General features: G+C 36.8%; 1 protein-coding gene across 7 annotated transcripts in view; it reads left to right on the forward strand.

The window, feature by feature from the left end:
* Positions 1–21,078, forward strand: part of RIC-3 (RIC3 acetylcholine receptor chaperone) — an 83,738-nt gene that overhangs the window by 55,417 nt on the left and 7,243 nt on the right. For 4 of the 7 annotated variants that reach the window (XM_083132660.1, XM_083132666.1, XM_083132680.1 and 1 more), the window contains 4 exons: positions 4,144–4,289; positions 12,196–12,981; positions 17,900–17,960; positions 19,870–19,968. In XM_083132660.1, the coding sequence (XP_082988786.1) occupies positions 4,144–4,289; positions 12,196–12,981; positions 17,900–17,960; positions 19,870–19,968 (1,092 nt within the window). Of the gene's footprint in view, positions 1–4,143; positions 4,290–4,459; positions 4,567–12,195; positions 12,982–17,899; positions 17,961–19,869; positions 19,969–21,078 lie in introns of all 7 variants that reach the window. The other 3 variants (XM_083132670.1, XM_083132675.1, XM_083132693.1) reach the window with 2 other exon arrangements.

The raw sequence follows: 21,078 nt of genomic DNA on the forward strand, positions 1-21,078 counted from the left end.
CCTCTTTTTCATAATTGGCTTAACTCTTTTCTACATTAAACAGTAGTTGGCTTTTTAGATGCACTGATTCGCATTGGTATTAACACAGCAATTATGGTGTGATCCAAAAATTGCACAATGTTAACTATGATTGTTAGTAACATGAAACCGTAAGAGATTCATCGGTTTTCATTATAAAGTTTCATCTGTTAAGTTAATTTTTAAAACTCTTTACGTGTATGGCAGTATCATAACAGGAATGCCTAGAAATTGGAGGCACATGTGAAATTCTTCCAAATATTCAAATAAATAAAAAATAAATGCAAATATTTATCACTGTGCCTGTATAAAACATTTCATGGTGAGTACATGGGATTTTTTTCCAGCCAGATATAGTATGTGTTTGGAGTATTGGGACTGAAAAAAAAATACATGCAGAATCGTTTGGTTGTGTAGTGAAAATTTGTATGTTAAGCTCAACAATAATGTTCATAATATAGGTACTCACGTTTTCCGCAAAGCTGTTTTAAGTAATTTTCTATTAATGGTGGCAGTGGCTACCAAAATTGATAGAAAATTACTTAAAACAGCTTTGCGGAAAACGTGAGTACCTATATTATCTATTACCGCTTCTCTCATTCCCATATTATGAATAATGTTCAGTGAGTGAAAAAAGTGACCAGAATGCATGAAATTTCACATCCTGGCTGATTGTAAAGAGCGAGAACATATTCTCACATATTAAATATTAGGGATGGGACAGGTTAATCGTTACTGCATCTGTACGGGCAATATTGTCATATCGATTTACCAGTAAAATTACCCATAATTTTACCAATATATCTATAAATATCTTACAATTTAGCAGTGATGTGCGGTGACATCGACACTTGGGGTAGCAGTCAGTGGCATGCTCAAGAAGGATGGGGTTGTTGTGGGTCACACCCCTCCCCCCTTTAGAGCGCAGTATTCCAAAAAAAAAAAAGAAAGAAAAAAAAGAATGTCAATAACAGGAAAAGATTGCAAAATGATGAGTGAGTACTAAGTACACGTAAACCCCACCCACATTCGAAAATAAAAAAACTATTTGATTTGACTACTAAGCCAGAGATCCTGGGTTCGAATCTCGGCTTGGCCATGGGTATTCTTTGTGTGTGTCCCTTCATCAATTTTATCATATCATCTTCACAATTAGCCAACAGTGGCGGAAAAGCAAAGTAAAATAAACCAAATCAAGCAATCGATCAATTATTTGATTTCATTTTTGTTACTTAGCGTCGTTTTTTTGTCACATTTGGTTAATTGCTAAGATGATACGATAAAATTGATGAAGGGACAAACACAAAGAACACCCATGCCCAGGTCAGGTTTCGAACCCGGAACTCCTGGTATCGTAGCATGCTGTGATTGATTGTTGGTTGATTTGGTGTTTTAAGTACACTTTATGCACAGAAACAAAACACACTTTTTTGTAGTTTCTTCAATAATATTCATTTGGCTTTTTGAGTTCTGAGATACATTTTTCATTCCAAATTATTTCATTATTCACTGCAGAGTACAACACAGGACAAGAATGCGCACTCATCACGGGTTCGAATCCTGGCCTGGATTGTTCATATGAGGTCCCTTCACCAATTTCATCATATCATCACTCATCCTCATTTTCGCGAAAACCAAATGTGGCAGAAAAGCGAAGTAAAATAAACCAAACCAACAACAATATGAACGTGCGTTCTCTTACCCAAATAAATACATCTGTATTTATGACTGTTAGAGGCCAAGAGTAGTATATTTAAATAAAACACTACTAAAACGAGAGTGAGAGAGAGAGAGAGCCCGAGCACATATTTGTAATTTCATCATTGTATATTCCATACTAGAAAAAAAAAAAAAAAAGAGAGAGAAAGCATAACATTATTGTCTGCACATAACACGTTCCCATTTCATAAATAATAAAACTGCATCCAATATTATACATACATATTGTACAACGTGTAAAAGGTTGTGTAAATACAGAGAACATAGGTACTGCAGAAAATTTTACCCTGAGTTCTTTAGAGGATTTACAAAAAATCTATGAGAAACCAATCCCCTATCTGTCCTATAGGAGATAGACTAGGGGACCTGAAAGCCTGGGCTTTCAACCATTGCAGCGGGGCACAAGGGAGGTAGAGGTAAAAATCTTCCTTTTTTCTTCGGGTGGCCGTTTCTACCTGGAAACTGGTCAGGTGGAGGGAGAGTGAGCTAGGGTACCCAGCCAGCTCTTCCTGCGGATCGCACCGATGGACGAGAAGCGCATGGAAAAGAAAGTGTTGCATATCTACTGTGGGTTTAACAAGTCAATAAATATTGTGATTTGAATATAATTCGAAATGTGAGATTGATTGATCTATCTCTGCTAGACTAGCTACTCCTCAATGCACGTCACTGCAATTTAGTGCAGTATTATGCGATTTTGTTAAAATGTTTATAAATTAAACACACAATCTACATTCTGAATTTTTTAAAAGTAAGTGACTAAATATGCAACTTCTTTTGCATTGCAGAAGCTTGGTTCATCTGATAACATACATTTATTAATGAGAATTTTAGATAAGGTGATATTTTCCTGTGTACATTGAAGGGTGCAAATTGGCTATATGTGCCGATGCACCCAACCATTTGAAATCAATTAATTTATTATTGAGGTCAATGAAGCATTTGAAATTTTACATCAAATTGGTAGAATATCAATAAATTTTATATTGATATTTTATCAGTATCGGTCAAATTTCATACTGATCTATCCCCATTAAATATTGTCATTATCCAATTGACTGATAAATAAAGTGATGACAATGCATTGTGGCATTATGAAAATACCAAAACATGTGGTCATTTTCTTTTATAGTCAAGATACAATGTGAGACAAAGTTTCAACTTGTTTAAGGGTTATTTTGGGCACTTCTGAAAGTTTCAGAAGTTAAGAGCATTAAATGCATTACAGCAGATGTCTTCAAGGAAATGAAGTTTGTCCTCGCATGGACTGGGAGTCTAGTTTGTTCCTTTAAATCATCTGCTGCTTGCAGACAATGCACCTACATGGTTGTTCAAACTTCACTAGCATAACCTAAATTTATGTACTCTAAAACCATTGTGGTGATAATGGGATATTACCAGAAGACTTCTGGTATTTTCATAATGCTGGAATGCATTGTGGTTATATTTCTTAAAAGCTGCAACATGAATTTTACATAATGATGGTATTTAATATGCCAGAACATGATGTGGCTCTTTCTAAAGCCTCATTAATACATGCTGGTCTTTTTCGTTCATTCATTGCCCATTTTCGAACTTCAAGCCTAACGTGTATACATATAAAATGTTTCCTTTATTTATACATCATGATTTCTGTTGGTTGCGGATGGCAAAGCCACAAAACTTCCTGTAATGGTGACAGGTCTTTCATCTCTTGTTATCAATCTGGTGGAAATATATTTACTTTGAGCTAGGTACGAACTGCAGCTTTCTTCGCGACGTGATTCAGTCAGGTGTTCTCATGTTTCCAGCCAGGTTAAATCGGTGTTAGCATCTAATGTTTCAGGCACATACATTCCTCTCATCAGGGAATATGCTGCGGTAGCTCAGTCGTTAGGGCATCTGACTACCATGCGAGAGACCCAGGTTCAATCCCCGGCAGGGGAGAACTGGGACTTTTTCAACCTGTTCAAGCAGCTCCGGCACCCACCCAGCATCGTATAAAGTGGGTACCTGGAGGAAACTGGTGGGTAAAGGTGGCCAGGGACGTGGCCCCCCAGCTCGGCCGAGATCTGGTGTGGTGCAAAGCACAGGGGAGCACTTTACTTTTATTTATCAGGGAAACACATTCCCTGATGATGAGAGGAATGTAGGCACTCAAAACTTTGGATTTAACTTAACCTGTCTGGTGCAGAGAACACCTTTCATGTTTCACATTGCCAAGCAGGGTAAAGAATTAAAAAAAATATCTCAATTGACTAGGCTTTGTCCTGAAAAACCATAAAGGCAGTGTGAATATCTCGCATGGTTTTCATGTTATCAACATTTCAAAGTTGAAGTTGTGCGATTTTTGGATCACTACGTATAAATTGCTTTTTTGAATGCTTTCACATAAATTTTGAAGCAATGACTGCTTTGTTTTTCCAGGAGATATAGAGCTTGACCAATTACGCAAGCGGCTTGAAGAAACTGAGGCTGCCATGGAGAGAATAGTAGCTCAAATGAGCTCAGTTTCCGACAAGTTATCATGCTCTGTGGCAGCTGACGTTCTCGCAGAATCTCAGGGTAGCAAGGTTAGGGTCATTTGCCAGTACATGCATGATGTGTAATTTATCTCCCGAGAGGTGTTTTTTTTTATTTATATTAGTTATAATAAATGTGCCTCCAAGCTAACACGCTCACTATACACACCACAACTTGAAATTATAGTTGGTTTTTTTCTTCCTGCTCTTCTTTTTCCTAGTCGTCACAGCAATCTCAGGTTTGATAGCAGAAGTGGATCACCAGAGAGAGTTGCTAGAAGGGAAAAGTACAGGGCAGACTGTGGATCAATGTAATTCTGATTTAAAGGTACCGTGTAATCAGCTGTTCGGCATCTTGTTCAGTGTTTGCATGCGAACAAACATTGTTAACAGTTGTTTGTGGTACTTGTAACTGTAGCACCATCTTAATTGTTACGTTTAAAGCGAAGTACTTTGTTTTAACTCGAATGGGTAAGGTTTCTTGATAATGTTACTAAATCAGTTTGGAAAATTCAGTGACTGTTTTCAGATAGGGTAAACAACATGTGTTGAGAATTAGGGAGAATTCATACCGAAGCAACAAGCAACTCATGTATGTGACTTGGGATCGAGCCAATCAGCAGCAACATTTCACACTGTAGCGGCATGTCAGACCACACAAGCCTGCATTCGATTGGTGGAATCCTCCATTCGGTGTGAATTCTCCCTTAGTGATACTTTCCATAAAGGCTTGTGCTTTGCCTTTGCATTTTGCGATGAGGTTTATTACATGCAAAATATGCTCATTGAATGAGACTTGCACCAGGTTTTTTTTTGTCTTGCAGGATTGCTTGAGTTTATACACAGTTATATAATTTTCTTTAATTTGAGGATAATGCTGATATGGTTGTATTTTCCTTATCAGATCTTTCTTTCTAAGCAGAATAAGCATAGTACCCTATCAGTGAGAACTTGTTAGGGTGATATGATCATGTAACCTGTTTGCAGCATTGAAACAAAGAATGACCTTTTTTTCATTAATATGATCGCCATAATGCACTTTATCTGTTGAATTTACTCTTCTTTTTTTTTTTCCAATTGATACAAATATTCACTAACATATTTCCAAGCATGAATAAGTAGCTAACTCCATGAATAAATTCCGAACACTATATTGAAGTTGTGTGCTTCCCATTCAGTTACATACATTAGACATCTGTCCTGGTCAAAATTCTTTCATGGTTTTCCTCGTCGCTCCTTGCTAATGCTGAGGTGGTATTAGTCTCTGCAAAAAAGTAACTCAGTTATAGTTACAATTACTTTATTCTAGAGAAGATATGATATTCAGGGTGACCCAATAAAATGTATACACACTTTGAATGATTATAAAGTCAGTATTTATTACCGTGCAGTTCATTTTCAAATTTAAAGAAAATGTACTTTTTCTTGTCAATGTTTATTTTCAAACTGATGACCAGGGAATAGATTTATATGTAGTTAAAATATGCTAGATATGTAAATACACATTTAGTTATTTTCACCAAAACATGGAGTAAAAGATACCATTTTAATAATATAAGACACTACACAAGCTACATAAAATACAGCATGCTTATATTGACATTAATTGTAAATCAACAATTTTTTTTTCTGTTTTCAAAACAAAGAATTACAAAATTTTGTTGTAAGTGTTTGAACGTGAAATTCCTTCTGTTGTGTCTTAAAATGGATTTATATTGACTAAAACTGCGTTCAATATCACAAGAAGGAATGGGAGTGTATTTCAAATTTCAGTTATTTGCAAGAAATTCACATGTCACATGATGCGCAAAGATAATACAAACATAACTGACTTCTGCTTCATATATAAATATGTTTTTACATATAAATCTGTTCCCTGCTGTTCCCAATCTGGTCCAGACGTTGCTGAAAACATGAAACAATGGAATCTCAAACATTAGGAATATTTTTTTTTGGTATTTGTATTTGTGTTCATTCTTGTTCAGTGGCTGCCTTTTATTCATCAACTCTTGCCAATTTTGTACGTTAATCTTTATCTTTTATGTACTCCCATTTCAAAGTAAAAAAATAATTGCATGAGGTCTGATGTGAACAAGGGAAGGGGTCATCATGACGAGCCCCAGTCATAGTTTTTCTATGACCAGGTTACGCTACTCATTCGTTGCTCTCCAATTTTCTCACAATGGTGGGTGGCCATCGGTCCCATACACAGGATGAAATATCTGGAGAAAAGTTGTTGTGCTTCCCTTTGGAGACTCGAACCTGCACACGTCCTGTAGCTGGAGCTCAAAGCTTGCACCCTAGACTGCACGGCCACAGAAGTCGCAAAGGTGGATCTGCATAAAACTCTCTTGAACTGTCTTTCCACTTCAACAGCATTTTTAAACTTCCAGTAGCACTTTAGGATAAATTTCCTTTGTTTAAAGTTGTCTGGCTTCACCCATCATTTCAAATTGATTAAGCTTGAAAAGGTCAGAAAATTAAGTGAGTTATCAGCTGTTAAAGTGTGTAGACATTTTTTTGGGACACCCATTTTCATCATATAATAAATAACTTCACGTGTGTAAATATGAGAATAGAGAGGTAAGAAAATTCAGAATAATCCAAAGTTTTTGAAGAGGTTTTCTCAGGCAATCAGCCAGGTCATTTGCCTGAGAAAACATCTTCAATATTCGCCACCAGGAAAGCTTCAAGAATTAATCCAAAGTTTTGATCCATGTGGAACGTAACTGTAAAAGAAAAGTGTTATTTTCAATAAACGTTACTTGGCAAAATTAAAAGTTACAGTTACTCATTTTTAGAAGGTAACTGTCACTTGTAATAACTCATTATGTACAAACATTGGATGCTCTCTTTAACAAAGGTTGCTACCTTTGTCTTCCTTGTTCATTTCTTTCCATCCCTTAAGCTCTCATCATTGTAAAAGTACACCCTGGACATATGAGGAATGTGGATGTAAGACATTCACAATCTTATAACACCATTAAGCCTTGTTTCCATGTATGAAAAACTCAATATGCTGACCAAGGCAGAAATTTATTTTATTTTAAAACAAACTAAACGTAAAGTTTCAGTTTCAACCTTCTAGCAAGGTCTTCTTCAGACCCTGTACCAAGTACAAATGAAACAAGGTACAAAACAGGAAGATATATATATACACAAAAAACTCCTCCCCCCCCCCCCCCCCCGTCAGACACAAGATTATTAGAAAGTTGTTTCTGGAACATTCCAGCAAGTGGCCTTACTTGTCAACTGTACTTTCACCTGACAGGCGATTTAGCTAAATATTTCCTTTCATCTGGAAAGTGGTTGGACTCTTTATCTCATTCTCTTTTTCATTTCTTTCTTCATTCCTCTTCCTTCTCCTCTCCTCTTTCGCTCTTGTCCTTTCCACTTTTCGAATACCTTCTTCCATTCTTTGTTTATCTTGAGTCCCCCATTCCAGTTCATTGTGTCTTCTTCTCCTTTCATCTCTATTTCCTTGGCCTCCTTCCATTTGATCACCATTACTCTCTTCTCCCTTCCTATCTGCTTAGCCTCATCCCACTCTATGTCATGTCCTGTTTCTCTTGTGTGTTTATTTGATTTGGTGTTTCTAAGTCCACTTTATGCACAGTAAGGCTAATTGGGACTGGACCTACAGTTTAAAGTGCGATCCAAACCACTATGTGCCTCCACCGGGTATCGAACTCGGGACCCCTTGGTTACAAGGTGACAACGCTACCACTGCGTCATCGGGGAAGTCCCCTCGTGTGTTAAAATATCACATTTCTCTCTCTCTTAAGTTGTAACAGTTGGGCTGAAAAGTTCGTAGGCTGACTCATAGATGGCGTTACTAGAATTAAATCCATGTGATTTTTACTTAGTACTAACCTTCAAAAGATACGTGTATAAATTTCACAGCTGCCGGATAATTAGTTCGTGAGATATAGCATTGTGAGTGAAGCAGCTTTTGTTATTGTGAGAAAATGGATAAAAAAGAATTTTGTGTGTTAATAAAGCATTGCTTTTTGGCGAAAAAAAATACTGTTGAAGCCAAGGCTTGGCTTGATAAACATTATTCGGACTCTGCACCAGGAAAATCAACCGTTGAGAAGTGGTTTGCTAAATTTAAACGAGGCGAAATGAGCATCGAAGACGATGCACGCAGTGGATGCCCCAAAGAGGCTGTTACCGACGAAAACATCAAAAAAGTCCACAAAATAATTTTAAATGATCGTAAAGTGAAGTTGATCGAGATAGCTGAGACTTTAAAAATATCAAAGGAACATGTTGGACATATTGTGCATGAATATTTGAACATGCGAAAGCTGTGTGTAAAATGGGTGCCGCGCGTGCTCACAATCGATCAAAAGCAACAACGTTTTGATGATTCGGAGCAATGTTTAGCGATATTCAACCGTAATAAACACAAATTTTTCCGTCGATATATTACAATGGATGAAACATGGCTCCATAACTACACTCCAGAGTCCAATCGACAGTCATCCGAGTGGACTGACTGCACGTGATGAACCGAATCCAAAGCGTGGAAAGACGCAACAGTCGGCTAGCAAGGTTATGGCATCAGTATTCTGGGATGCGCATGGTATTATATTCATCGATTACCTCAAAAAGGGCCAGACCATCAACAGCGATTATTACATAGCGTTGTTGGAGCGTTTAAAGGATGAAATCACGAAAAAACGGCCCCATTTGAAGAAGAAAAAAGTGCTGTTTCATCAAGACAATACACCGTGTCACAAATCAATGAAATCGATGGCAAAATTATATGAATTAGACTACGAATTGCTTCCCCATCCACGATATTCTCCAGATCTGGCCCCCAGTGACTTTTTCCTGTTTGCAGACCTTAAAAGAATGCTTGCTGGAAAGAAATTTAGCACTGATGAAGAGGTAATCGCCGAAACTGAGGCCTATTTTGAGGCTAAAGAGAAATCGTACTATAAAAATGGCATCGAAAAATTGTATGACCGCTATAATCGTTGTATCGCCCTCGAAGGCAACTATATTGAATAATAAAATCGAATTTTGTCAAAAAAATATTTTTTACTATGTTAGCCTACGAACTTTTCAGCCCAACTGTTACATCATCCCTATGTTGTTTGAGCCTCTTTTTCGTTTCTTCTGTTTTCCTTTTTCTTGTTTACATTCTTCGCTATTTTTAAGATGCTTCGCCCTCCCTTCCTGTAAGTTTTAATGCCCGCTTTCCTAAGCACTTTGCATATCTTTCTTGTGGTCTTCCCCATACTCCTTATTCCAAACCACCTTTCTTTTTCTTTCTCTTCCTCTTCTCCCCTGCAACTTTTTTTCCTTCTTCTGTTTATGTCCAGTCTATCCTCCTTCTCATAGCCATTCATAGGCTATTTATTATTCCTTCCTTTTCACATTCTTTCGTGCATATTTTCTTGATTCTGTCCTCCATATTCTTTATAAAATTTATTTTTGTCACCTCACTTGCATCTCTTCTTTTGGGGCAGAATACCCCTCTGCTGCACACTTCTTCTGATGCCAAGCGGTTTCAATTTCTTGTCCTCTCTTTTCATCAATATATCTAGGAAGCTTATCTTGTCTTATTTATATTTAAACACACGAGAGAAACAGGACATTGCATAGAGTGGGATGAGGCTAAGCAGATAGGAAGAGAGAAGAGAGTACTAGTGAGAAAATGGAAGGATGCCAAGGAAATATAAATGAAAGGAGAAGAAGACACAATGAACTGGAATGGGGGACTCAAGAATGGAAGAAGGTGTTCGAGAGAGTGGAAAGGACAAGAGCAAAAGAGGAGAGAAGAAGGAAGAGGAATGAAGAAAGAAAGGAAAAAGAGAGCAAGATAAAGAGTCCAACCACTTTCCATATGAAAGGAAATGTTTAGCTAAATCGCCTGTCAGGTGAAAGTACAGTTGACAAGGGAAGGCCACTTGCTGGAATGTTCCAGAAACAACTTTCTAATAATCTTGTGTCTGGAAGGGGAGGGGGGAGTTTTTTGTGTGTATATATATCTTCCTGTTTTGTACCTTGTTTCATTTGTACTTGGTACAGAGTCTGAAGAAGACCTTGCTAGAAGGTTGAAACTGAAACGTTACGTTTAGTTTATGTTTTAAAATAAAATACATTTCTGCCTTGGTCAGCATATTGAGTTTTTCATTCACAATCTTGGCTGTTTGTGGAGGGGATGTGATTGGCACCACACTCTGGCTGTTTTTACCATTCTCCCAGGATGGACCATATTAGTGTCACGTCACTGAGCAAGATTGATTTGTCATGTGTTTTTTCCATATTTGATACCTTTGGATTTTTGCACCAAAATTGTGACAGCAGTTATGAAACAAAAGTGTGATGTGTATTGTACATCAATGTAAAGATGAGATTTCAGAGAATACGTCTGTATATTACACATACCTTGCAGAGGATAATGTAAAGAATAACTGGAGTAAGGAATGAAATAAAACGAATGCTCCTAGTCAGCATCCGATCAGGAACTACAGCCAATAGGTGACAGCACTGCAGTCACGTGAGGTTTCTGAACTCCCATCATTCTTATCAGCAACGTCATACTCATTGAGCTCGGTTGAGCTTCAGGTGTGTTTGGAAACAGAATGGCTGGATTTTCTTTAAAAAATGCATGATTTCCTTATTCCAGTTATTCTTTAGCTTTTGCTCTGTAAGGTGTGTATTGACATATTCTCTTAAATAGCATCTTTACATGGATGTACCATAAACATACAATTTTGTTTCAGAACTGCTGTTACAACCTTTAAAGCTATCCCTTGCAATGAAACATTCAATGCTATAAAACAGGCAAATTGGCGTGACAACTTTGTTTGGACTCAATCATGCTCAGTTGTCTGCTGTTGACGTTACCACTAAAATGGTCCATTGTCCCCAGGCACCCATTTATTAGACATGGTGAACCACAAAATGGACGCTTCTGGTAGAACTCAAACCTGAAGTCACCCAATCTGGATCCCCTGCTTGGCAGTCAGACATCCTACTGATGACCTGCATGGTTCACTCAACATTATGTATATGAAGGAGAACTGGGTGAAAAATGAAATAATAAACATGGAATGATAATTTCAAAACCATTTTATTGTGATAAACAGGTCTTGCAATTTGTTTAGTTTTCTACACACAAAAAAAGAATGGGAGGGCATTCACTTCAAGTATACTGCTGAAAAAGATTAACACATTCTTTCAATTAATTTAGAAAATACGTTAAATGAGACCTTAGCTAAAAGAAAATATTATAGTATGAGGTTAAGATTACACGAAATGTTCACAGCTTAAATTTTTACGTAGTATATACTAACAACCATGGAATCAGTTTTCCAGTTTTTTAAAAATACTTCATGTGTATATGTTGTGTTTAATCATATACCTGCATAGTTATTGAACACATGTAAAAATTGTTCATTTGAAAAGTTGTTCCTCTAAATCTATCTGTTGGCTTGAATTGTTGAACTTATTAAAATATATTCCTTTTCCTTGTGTTAGCAGCTGAAAGTATAAAAATATGTCTTACACTGAAATGTTATTTCCCTTTTGTGGTGCCTTGTAAAGAAAACTTAATCTAACAAACTATTCATCTAGTGATGTAGGATGTTCAAAATATGAAGCATCATGATTTTTAAAATGTTAACAACTTTTCAGGCAATTGAGGATATGCTTATTACTCTCGAAGTAACAAAAGTATTTTACATTTTGATTGTGCATGTTATGAAAGCCAATGCTTAAGTTCTACAGAAAAAAAAGCACATAATTGAGAGAATTTGTGCTTTGTACATATTTGTAGAGTAATATTAGCCTTTTCCGCTTTGCTCGCTGGAAATGTCTAAAACATTTTGCCAGTAATGCTTTGTCAACTAGTTCAATGCAAATCATGTACAAGCATGAACTGCAGTGTTTTTTGAGACATTTTAATGTGTAGTGACCCTAACATAGTTTTTATTTTTAGGCTGCTGCTCACGATGCTAAAATTGTGGATCTGAGTAAAAACGCATCCCCGGAGAAGGGCAGCTCTCCCAAGGAACAAACTCAACAGGTAGACAAAACATATGCTTCGAAGTCTTTGAGTAACAATGTTGCCGGGCAAAAAAGTTCAGGTACGGTGCACAAAGCAGGAAGCGTAGACGCAGAGGATGCTTCCGAGACTTCCGAGCCCGTCACGGCAGCGACTCACTTCGACGACAATGACGATGTCATCCCAGACATAGAGATTGACGATGAAGCCGCATTTGGCAGCGATAAGAAACATGAAGGAGAAGCCAAGGTTCATGTTCTGGGGATGGAAACAACGGCAAGCTGCGAGGGTGGGCATAGGTGGAGTCGACCCACGACACCTATCCTCGGTAGCTCTAGAAGCCCCAGTAGCACACCTATTCCACCCCCTGAGCCCCAGTCAATATTTTTAGAAGGGTCACTTCCATCTCAGTCTCAGCTTCTAGTCTCGGAATCCGAGTGTGAGGCACTCAGAATGTCTCGCGAACAGCTCGAACTGGATGATACTGAATATGACAGTGCACCTGTTATCCTCAGTGGAAAAATGACTCTCTCTGTGATAAGTTTGGACAAGCTGGAAGATTCCACTGGAGCTGATGTAGCGTCTCCAGCAAGAAACCTTACGGATGACTTTTCAAGTGGGAGAGGAACCTTGTATCGACAAGCGCAGGATAAAACTCGCACAGAACCGGTTCTCGATTCTACGTTAGATGAAACTCAGAAACTCCTGGAACTGGAGAGTGTAAGCTTAGCTTAATTTTTGCAACCATAACTAACCCAGTAACAAAGGAGATGTTCTGTGCCTGCACTGTAGCATACCTTTCTGTTCTAACAGCTTGCATTAACATATTCAATATATTACTACCATAAATATATGAGGTGTCACAACAAATGTCGTCAGCATGAGTGCAATTCCCACAGATATATTTTGCAACTTGTACCTTTTTAAAGTCTCGGATACTCAGAGCGGCTTCACGAGAAAGTGTAAAATAAAATGAAGGCAAGTAAAGATACAGTAGGAATTTAAGACATGGAGCAGTAGAAAGGAAGCTCGAGTAAATATCTATTAGCACATGCTGGATACTGTTATTGGACTAAACCTGCTCTGAACTTGCAACTTGACCCAGACTAGAAATCTTGTGGTGTTTGAAATTTTTATTGTTGATGCTGGAAATAGTTCCAGGCTCGTCACAGTAATGTGGATATTCTGATGATCATCTTCATTATGACCATATTTATGGTTTAATAATAATAAAATGAAGACTTAATTACACCTTACATTCTGTAAGAAAATGTGCAGTTAAATTCATAATTGCTTTGTATTTCTTGTTATTTGGTGGTTGACAAATTTTAAAATCTGCTGCCTCCATTATATCTAATTCTAAAAAAACATAACATAGAAATTAGGGCTAAACTGAATCTGAAATTATGTCACTGCCAATACTCTTTATTGTTGATACCCACAGATTGCAATACTTGAACATTGTAACAATTTAAGAAGTTGAGTGTATTAGTAAATTTTAATGAGGAGGTTCTATTTAACTAACACTTCAGTCTACCACAAGGGTGTAGTGGTAACATCGTAGCCTTGTAAAGGGATCCCAGGTTCAATACCTAGAGGAGGCTCCTGATTAGTCTATCTGTGCATAGACTCCACACAAAAATTCAATTTTATTTTATAACAAGGTCACGCAATACTGTGCAAAATTAATTAAATGTATATATTTTTGCATAATTTTCAGGATAATTCCCATGAAAGTGACATGTAGGATTTTGTGGACCTTTTTGGTGTATTCTGACTGGTCATATCACTGGTATTGGGAGATTCCAGCATATTGGCATCAGTTCAGCTCTAATGGCAATGGGGGCCTCCTTGATGGTGCAGTGGTCCCGGGTTCGATTCCCGGTGGTGGCACATAGTGGTTCGGATCCTACTTTAAACTGTACATCCAATCCCGATTAGCCTTACTGTGCATAAAGTGGACTTAAAACACCAAATCAATCAATCCATCTAATGCAATGATACTTGCCAATCTATTTGCTCTTACTGACAATGAATGTTTCACATTATTTTATGTCTGTTCTATTCCCGAGGAACATTTTAGCTCATAACTGAACCTGGAATATGGATTTTAATCCAGATACATGTTTAAGAAATATTTGTATGTGCTTGTGAACCTTTTTAGTGCCCTTTGATTGTTTACTAATGTCCAAATTATGTGTTTTTGCCTGCCTTGAATTGCAGCATTTATAGTTTAAACTGAGGTTGGAAGGCTGGATAAGTCCATGGCAGTAGATAAGCATTTATTATTTTAAAGTAGTACTATTTTAACCTTGAAGGATTAGAATATATTCATTCTTCCAACCACAGTGAAAATACCGTATTTCACTGCATAATGGTCGCACCCTGTTTTTTTTAAGTCCAAAAATTGGTCTATAACTAGTGTTGGGCGAAATATCTTGACAATATTGTGGTGATATATATCGTGTTGGCAATATATCGTCACAATATTTTGGCGATATATATTGTGTCAATGATATATTGTCAACATGTTTTGGCAATATATATCTTGTTGGAGATATATTGTCACAATATTTGGCAATATATTGTCACTATATTTGACGATATATATCATGTCGGTGATATATAGTCATGATCATGATATAGTCATGTTTGTGAATGTCCATTCATCAATTTCATCACTCGTCCCCATCTTCTCAAATTAGCCAAGAGGCACAAAACGCGAAGTAAAATAAACTAAATCAATCAATCGATACATATCATGGAGACGATATATTGCTGATATCACGATATGGAAAAAAATATCGTATCGTCTGTGATGATATTTTCTTGATGATATATCATGATATCAAATTTTTGATATCGTCGATTCCTATTTGTAACCTTTCATGCATAATTGGTTCATCAGATAATGAAACTTATGTTACCAGCGCAGAATCTTCAGACACAGACCATTAAATTCGGAGATTTGTACTTTGCAACACTGTAGTATATTTTATCAAGTGTAATATTTAGACTATAATGGACAAATCACTAACCACTAATGTGTTCACTTTTTTCAGACAGGAGAAATGTTCGCTAAAATGTCACGAAGAAATTATTTGTGTTGATTTGGACTATTCAGTTGGGACATATATTCCCGTGTATTCCATGCATCCTAATCTTGTACCAAACTCAATTTAAAAAGGAAACTTCTTATAAAGGTCACACCCCACTTTTTTTGCAAAAAAAAATATGCATAAAATCTGTGATGATTATGCAGTGAAATATGGTAAACTTATCTGTTTCAATTTTTGAGACTTATTTTAACCCATTAAGTGTTGGCATATTTTTTTAGGAGCTTTGTAAAGTATTGTGTGCAATGTACATTAACTGTTTTTTTTAACTAAATTAAATTTCAACTCAAGCTGTGTGAAGTTAAAAAAGAGGGAGGGTAATTCCAACTTAGTGCTTCCAAATATAAGAATACTGTGATTTATGAAGTGAAAACTTTTTTTTTCATCACTTAATTCATTCGTTAACCAGAACATCTTGACCACCCTGATTATTTGAGCATTAACCATATTCTCAAGTGAAAAAAAAATCTATAAGAACAATATACTTTGCATGTAACTTACTGAAAAGTTGTGTAAAAATTGGGTCTCAACTAAAGATTGAACCTTCCTTTCCTAATTCAGTTTGCATTTTTCAGTTGGTAGTCATAATACATATGAATGGCTTATTGCAGAAAGGGACCTGAGTCACTTTTGTACAATTCTGAGAAAAACAAGAAAAATTGTATAATATTGATAGTGTAAGAAAGAAATGTGCCGTTGTTGGCTCAAATATTCAGCATAAAGAAAAGTTAATTTTGAAACCCTCAATGCGCCCCTCTGCAGTATGCTGCTAGAGACAGTGGAGATGAAAAGGTTATGACTCGGGTACCTTTCTGCAATAAAAGTGGAAACTTTGAGAAATAAGACGAGAAATATCCTACAAACGCCCGTTTGTCGTTGCCTCATACGCTAGGTTAGGTTAGGTTATATATAAATTATAGATTCATCAATGAATGACAGTGTACTGCACTTTCTGGACTTTATTGTCGGTGTTTGAAGTACAATAATGTACGATAATGTACAATGCAACTGGGAACGTACGTGGCATAGGAATTACAATTCTTGCACCTTTGGACAGATAGAATGTGTGAGACGTCATACCTTTGATGACTTCGGAAACCTTGACAGTACTCTTATGTTCAACATAGTATTCAAAGTAATGATACTTGGAAATCTGAAAATACTGCCTATTCTTGTAGGAACACATGGTAGTTTTCACAGATGCCACTTTTTTTTTTTTTTTTTTTTTTAGACATGAGGCCACCATGTTGCGAAATCAATAATGCTACTTGTGTCAATAAGTTTCACAGTATTTTTACCGCCCGAGCTGTATTACAGATTAGCGTACACAGTTCGTACAACGTATAAATACGGCTAAGTTTATTGCAGAAAAGGACCCGAGTCAGTGACTCGGGTACCTTTCTGCATCATTAAAGTACACTTTTCACTGTGCATTTTCTTGGCTATATCCTCGTGTGACTGACGTACTTTCTGCACTAAAAGATGTGTCTGTAACTAGGAAAATAAAAAATATAATTAACTCCGATTCCTCAAAAATGTGACTCAGGTCCCTTTCTGCAATAAGCCATTCATATGTAAGTAACAACGTGAAGGCAAGGAATGAAATATCGCAATTATTTGAATTTTCCAGATTGAATAACTACGAGTGGATCAAAAGAAAAGGTTATGGGTAGGACTGAGTTGATGCTCATACAGATGCCGATATCCTTACACAGGTATTGGTTGATACCAAAATATGTCCCATAATTGTAAATACTGTAACTAATGTATAGCCAGGACACGGACTACTGTATTATAGAGCACTTTCAATTGCAAAAGTATTTGAGTTGCAAAATGCAATCTGGTTTCTGTTTGCAAAAGTGACAGCACCAGTGAAGAAAACTTCATCCCCAACTGATGAATGCTATAAAATGTTTCTTCACAAGGTGTCGTCATGCTACACAGTGAACTCCCCCTCACAACACCGACTTTGCAGCCAGTGATTGCATTGTTTATTCACTCTGGTAAAGAAAACGCCATGGTGGCCATTGGTTTGCTGCAGCTGATTACAGCGTATTGTAATAGGCAGCTGCAGACACTCAACTTCATAGCCGACCTCCTTGGCAGAGTGGTTAGCACAGCATGTTACGGCACCAGGGTTGCAGGTTCGAATCCCAGCATGGGTGTTCTTTGTGATTATCCATCCCTTCATCATATCACCACGATTAGTCAGAAGTGGCAGAAAAGTGACATAAAATAACCTAATTCAATCAACCTGATATTATTCTCAGGCCGGACTGATGCCTTGAAGGAATGCATGTTTGATATACCATGATGCCTGCCTGTATGTAAAGGTACTTTAGTGAATTAATTTGTTACATTTTCCCTCATATATACATGAATAGAACATCCATGAAAGTTAATGAAATATGTGTGTGTTTTTATTTATGTAAGTAAAGATGCAATGATTTTAGAAGATAGGGTTGTTTATGTATATTCTCAGACCCAGTAATTTTATCTGTATAATTTTTTGTCTTTACTAGGCATTACGGGAGGAACCTCAGCCTGTTCCATCTAGTCCAGATGCTAACCAGTTGCAACCAGGTAGGTTTTTACTATAAACTGTTATGAATCTTAGTTTTGCTTTTACTGATCGCTAGATATAGAATCCCAGAAGTAGAAATGTATTATCTGAAATTAATTAAATGAAAATTGTAAAGAAAGGAGCTACAAGGAAAGGTAATGTCAAAATTAAGAAGAAAAAGAAAACCTGACATTGACCAGATGAAATGGAGCACAGCCTTGCTGTATTATCAATGAAGAATGAAAGATGGCACCGCGACTACGGTGTAGCCAGATGAGGAGCATTGATAGAGAACAGGAATTGAACAATACTGTGCTCATACCAGCATTTGAATGCAGACTGCAAGTTGATTGGATGGGATTATGGTAATTGTCAGAAGTATCTGGGGAGAGTGATTTGACATGTAAGCCATATCCCAACACTTCCTGGAAAAGGCAGCAGTGGATGAAAAAGTGCTACCCAGAAAATGTTGCACCAGTATTTTTTTTAATCATCTCTGTTGTTGCTATACATGGAAAACATGAGGCATCACCATTATACATTTTTCATCTTTAAAATGTTGCACTGTAGCATTCAGAACTTACCTGGTGAAGTGTACATAACATGCATTGTAAGAAATTCTTGCATTTTGCAGTGTGTTTTAAACTGAAATTGTCACATTGAACAATTTTTATTTGTACCGGCAATGTTTTGACGGTCATTAGCGAAAAGTCCCATGTGGTATGCCACAACATTGCCCATAAGAATGATTTGTTTTCGTATTATTTCATAGCATGATGTAAAAATAATAATAATAAACATACAGAGGAATCTGAAACGAAAATTTGCAAGGTTTGTAGCTTCAACAAAATTGGGTCGAATGGTTGGAATATTTTTGGGTTGTTCCATTTTTGTCAATTAGAAACCTGATGTCCTTTGGCAGCATCATGCACCATTTTCTTAATGGCAGCGGTAGGTCAACTGAAACAGTGATCCAAACAGGAGTCTTGTGCTCTGATTTAGATTCTGAATGTGAGAAAGGCGTCAGCTACGGAAATGTGTCCCTAGGTGTGGTGAGTCATGGTGCCAATGGATTCAAGAAAATCTGGCTTTTAATAGCAGATTGTTAGGGGAATGACAGAGAAGTAGCTACTATCTGTCCCTTGTGGTCTTCAGCAAAGACAGTAAAGAAACATGGGAAAGAAATAAAACACAGAAGCATTGATTATCATTGCTTTCCAGCTCAAAAGGTGCATCTTGGTGGGCTTTTTTTATTTTTTTTATTACAACTGTGAAATGGAATCTCAACTTCTAGGCCACCCAATTTTACAAGATAGGCATTGGAAAACTAGACAAATGCCTCATTCGTCATGGAAAACTACATTAAAAATAAGCTGTTAAACAAGGAACAGTGTGTACCATTCATTATGTTGAAATAAAATATGAATACTGAAGAAATGTATCTTTTATAAACTACTTTTGAGACACTCCTCGTATTATGTGAAATGATAAGATATGTGATTAAAAAGTAAATGATTTTTGTAGTTTGTATTTTTATTTGTGTTTTCAATTTGAAAGTTTTCTTCTGAATTCAGTTTCTGTTTCCGCTGGTGTCAATTTGGAAGGATTCTTATAATTGTTAAACAACTGTAAATTTCCCAATCTTTGCACGTCGGAGGTTATACCAGTGAATTGTGTTTCTAAAATATGTTTTTAAATTTCCTACTGGCATGTAACTAAACACCATGAGGAGTTGGTGCAAAGATAGTGTTGGTTGAAACATATAAGATTTAGCCACTGCACACAAGTAAAGTTCACATCAATATCGTTAATAATATCATCATTTTTTAATAGTAACAGTATCATTATAAGGTAAATTTTCATTTGAGCTCATCACTGAAAATTCAGTGGAAAAATATGATTATTGTTAATTTTTGTCATCTATTCTAGGTTCTCGTGTTGAACACGGATCACAAGAGGAAAAGAAGAAATCATCATACGAATATATGAATGCCAATGACGATGATGCAAACACCAATTATACAACAGGTAAATGCTGATATTTTTGCTCAGCTCATGTGAGTCTTCTATGAAATACAAACAAGAGTTTCCATGTTGCCTAATGGTTAGCACTCTTGCCTTTGGTGCAAGTGGTTTTGGTTTGATTCCTGGTGTAGCTCCAAAATTTCAGTCAGTACCCAACATTGTGAGGACAGTTGGGGAGTTACTTGAAAGCAGTGGTGGCGGAAGAAAGCAGCAATGGGATTGCTCATGCATCACCCAATGACAAGCTGCTTGGCAGGCCTCTGCCCTCAAAGTGCTATTACAACATGAAATAGAAAGCAAATTAGTGCAGTTAAATCAGAAATCTCGTAAGAGATGCAGAATTGCATTGTTGCACGGAATCAGAGCCCTAATACGTATCACAGTTTGGTAGGACTGAGTCTATGACTACCAGTGCCAATGCTTTGAAATTGAAACAATTCATAGTTCAGATATTTATAAATTTTAATGCAGAAGTTGATTGATTTGGTTTATTTTACTTCCCTTTCTGTCACTTTTGGCTAATCACAAAGATGAAGATGAGTGATGATGAATTGATGAAGGGACACTCACAAAGGAACACTCATGCCCAGGCTGGGATTTGAACCTAGGATCCCTGGTGTCGTAGCATGCTGACCACTCTGCCATGGAGGTCGACTAATGTACAAGTTTTTCTTGTATGTACGCATTGCTTGCATGATAGAATTATTTTCCTGTTTTCTTATGCTTGTAATAACCGTAAACTACAGGAAAATAATGTACAAGTGTTCTACTGAAACTATACCATATCAGTGTTCCATATTTTTGCTTTAAAATATTTATAATTTCGCATGTGATAATATTGTATCACAAAATACATTTCTCTTCACAGTATTGTTGTAAAAAATGAAAATTATGCAACAATCGACCTCTGTGGTGGAGTGATTATCACAGCATGCTATGACACGAGGGGTCCCAGGTGTGAATCTCGACCTGGGCAATGGTTTTCTTTGTGAGTGTCTGTTCATCATATCGTCACTCATCTTCATCACCACAATTAGTCAGAAATGGCAAAAAAGCAACGCTAAATAACAAAAATCAATGTAAACCTTTTAAGTAACTGTTATAAGAGGGTGG

The sequence above is a fragment of the Lepisma saccharinum genome, chromosome 1 (assembly GCF_977018435.1).
Source record: "Lepisma saccharinum chromosome 1, izLepSacc3.1, whole genome shotgun sequence".
Taxonomy (NCBI): Eukaryota; Metazoa; Arthropoda; class Insecta; order Zygentoma; family Lepismatidae; genus Lepisma; species Lepisma saccharinum.